The sequence below is a fragment of the Stegastes partitus genome, unplaced genomic scaffold (genome assembly GCF_000690725.1).
Source record: "Stegastes partitus isolate 25-593 unplaced genomic scaffold, Stegastes_partitus-1.0.2 Scaffold1794, whole genome shotgun sequence".
Classification (NCBI taxonomy): Eukaryota; Metazoa; Chordata; class Actinopteri; family Pomacentridae; genus Stegastes; species Stegastes partitus.
In genome coordinates this window covers 39,716-41,041 of record NW_007579525.1, presented here as the reverse complement: position 1 = coordinate 41,041, position 1,326 = coordinate 39,716, and the positions used below count along the sequence as shown (strand labels likewise).

Here is a 1,326-nt window from a genome sequence, read left to right as displayed (position 1 = left end):
TTTATCATTTCATCTTTCAGAGGGAACAACTGACAACATCTCCATGCAGGCCCTGGAGCACATCCACTCTAATGAGGTCATCATGACGATCGGCCGCTCGCGCACCGTGGAGGCCTTCCTCAGAGACGCCGCACGCAAGCGCAAGTTCCACGTCATTGTGGCAGAGTGCGCTCCTTTCTGCCAGGTAAGCTCATCCGAGTGCATCGATGTTTATGAAGGCAAAGCAGAAAACAGCTTCTTAACCACTTTGTTCACGTCCCTACAGGGACATGAAATGGCCACCAGTCTCTCAAAAGACGGCATTGAAACAACCGTGATAACAGACGCTGCCATATTTGCCGTCATGTCTCGTGTTAATAAGGTATTTAGCACCAGAGAAAACTTGGAAACAGTCACGTCGCAGCATGTGGGGTAACTCATGTGTCTTTGCAGGTCATTATTGGTACGCAGACGGTTCTGGCTAATGGAGGCCTGAGGGCCGTCAACGGGACACACACTTTAGCTCTGGCAGCCAAGCATCACTCCACACCTCTGATTGTTTGTGCTCCCATGTTCAAGCTCTCTCCTCAGGTAAGAAAACACTCCAGTCTGTCAGATTTCTATAATATCTTCCGACAACAAATGAGCAACAAAACACTTTATTTGTCCGTAGTTTCCAAATGAAGAGGATACCTTCCACAAGTTTGTCTCCCCACACGAGGTGCTGCCGTTCACTGAAGGTAACGACAAACCTTCATCTTTTGAGCACCAGCTTTCAAGCCTTTAAATGTTCTTCTTTTCTAGAACTAGTCTCCTTGGGTTTATGATTTGAAGACGTCACAGTTTATCATTTATATTTCAGGTGAGATTCTCTCTAAGGTGAACGTACACTGTCCGGTGTTTGACTACGTCCCACCTGAGCTCATCACGCTGTTCATCTCTAACATCGGAGGACACGCGCCGTCGTATATCTACCGACTGATGAGCGAACTGTACCACCCAGAGGACCACGAACTTTAATCAGTATAATTAACAAATAATAAATGAATGCTTGATGCAGGTGTCATTTGCAGTACATGAGGGTTTTTTTTCCCCTGAAATTTAACAAAAATAGTTTTAGTTGCGTTCAGGAATTCCACACAAAAGTTTTACAAAATATTCAAATATATCCACGAGAGACATATGTTTAGATAATATTGGTATCTAAAAATCTAAATGACTTATGTTGAAAGGAGAACATCAAACTCTTCACTACTTTATTCAGGATAAACAGTGTTTTATATCAAAAATAGTTTCACCGTACCGCCACCTGGGGGGCAGCCGCAGAAGTTTTTATTCTGCTCAGTG

The 1,326-nt window shown here is 44.0% G+C and overlaps 1 protein-coding gene across 1 annotated transcript in view; it reads left to right on the top strand.

Annotated features, from left to right (window-relative positions):
- The window catches only part of eif2b2 (eukaryotic translation initiation factor 2B, subunit 2 beta), a 6,495-nt gene extending 5,450 nt beyond the window's left edge, over positions 1 to 1,045 (top strand). The window contains exons 4-8 of the mRNA XM_008302313.1: positions 19 to 184; positions 266 to 361; positions 433 to 570; positions 653 to 719; positions 842 to 1,045. Coding sequence (XP_008300535.1) covers positions 19 to 184; positions 266 to 361; positions 433 to 570; positions 653 to 719; positions 842 to 999 — 625 coding nt within the window. The 3' untranslated portion in view covers positions 1,000 to 1,045. The remainder of the gene's footprint in view (positions 1 to 18; positions 185 to 265; positions 362 to 432; positions 571 to 652; positions 720 to 841) is intronic.
- The last annotated feature ends 281 nt before the right edge of the window (positions 1,046 to 1,326 follow it).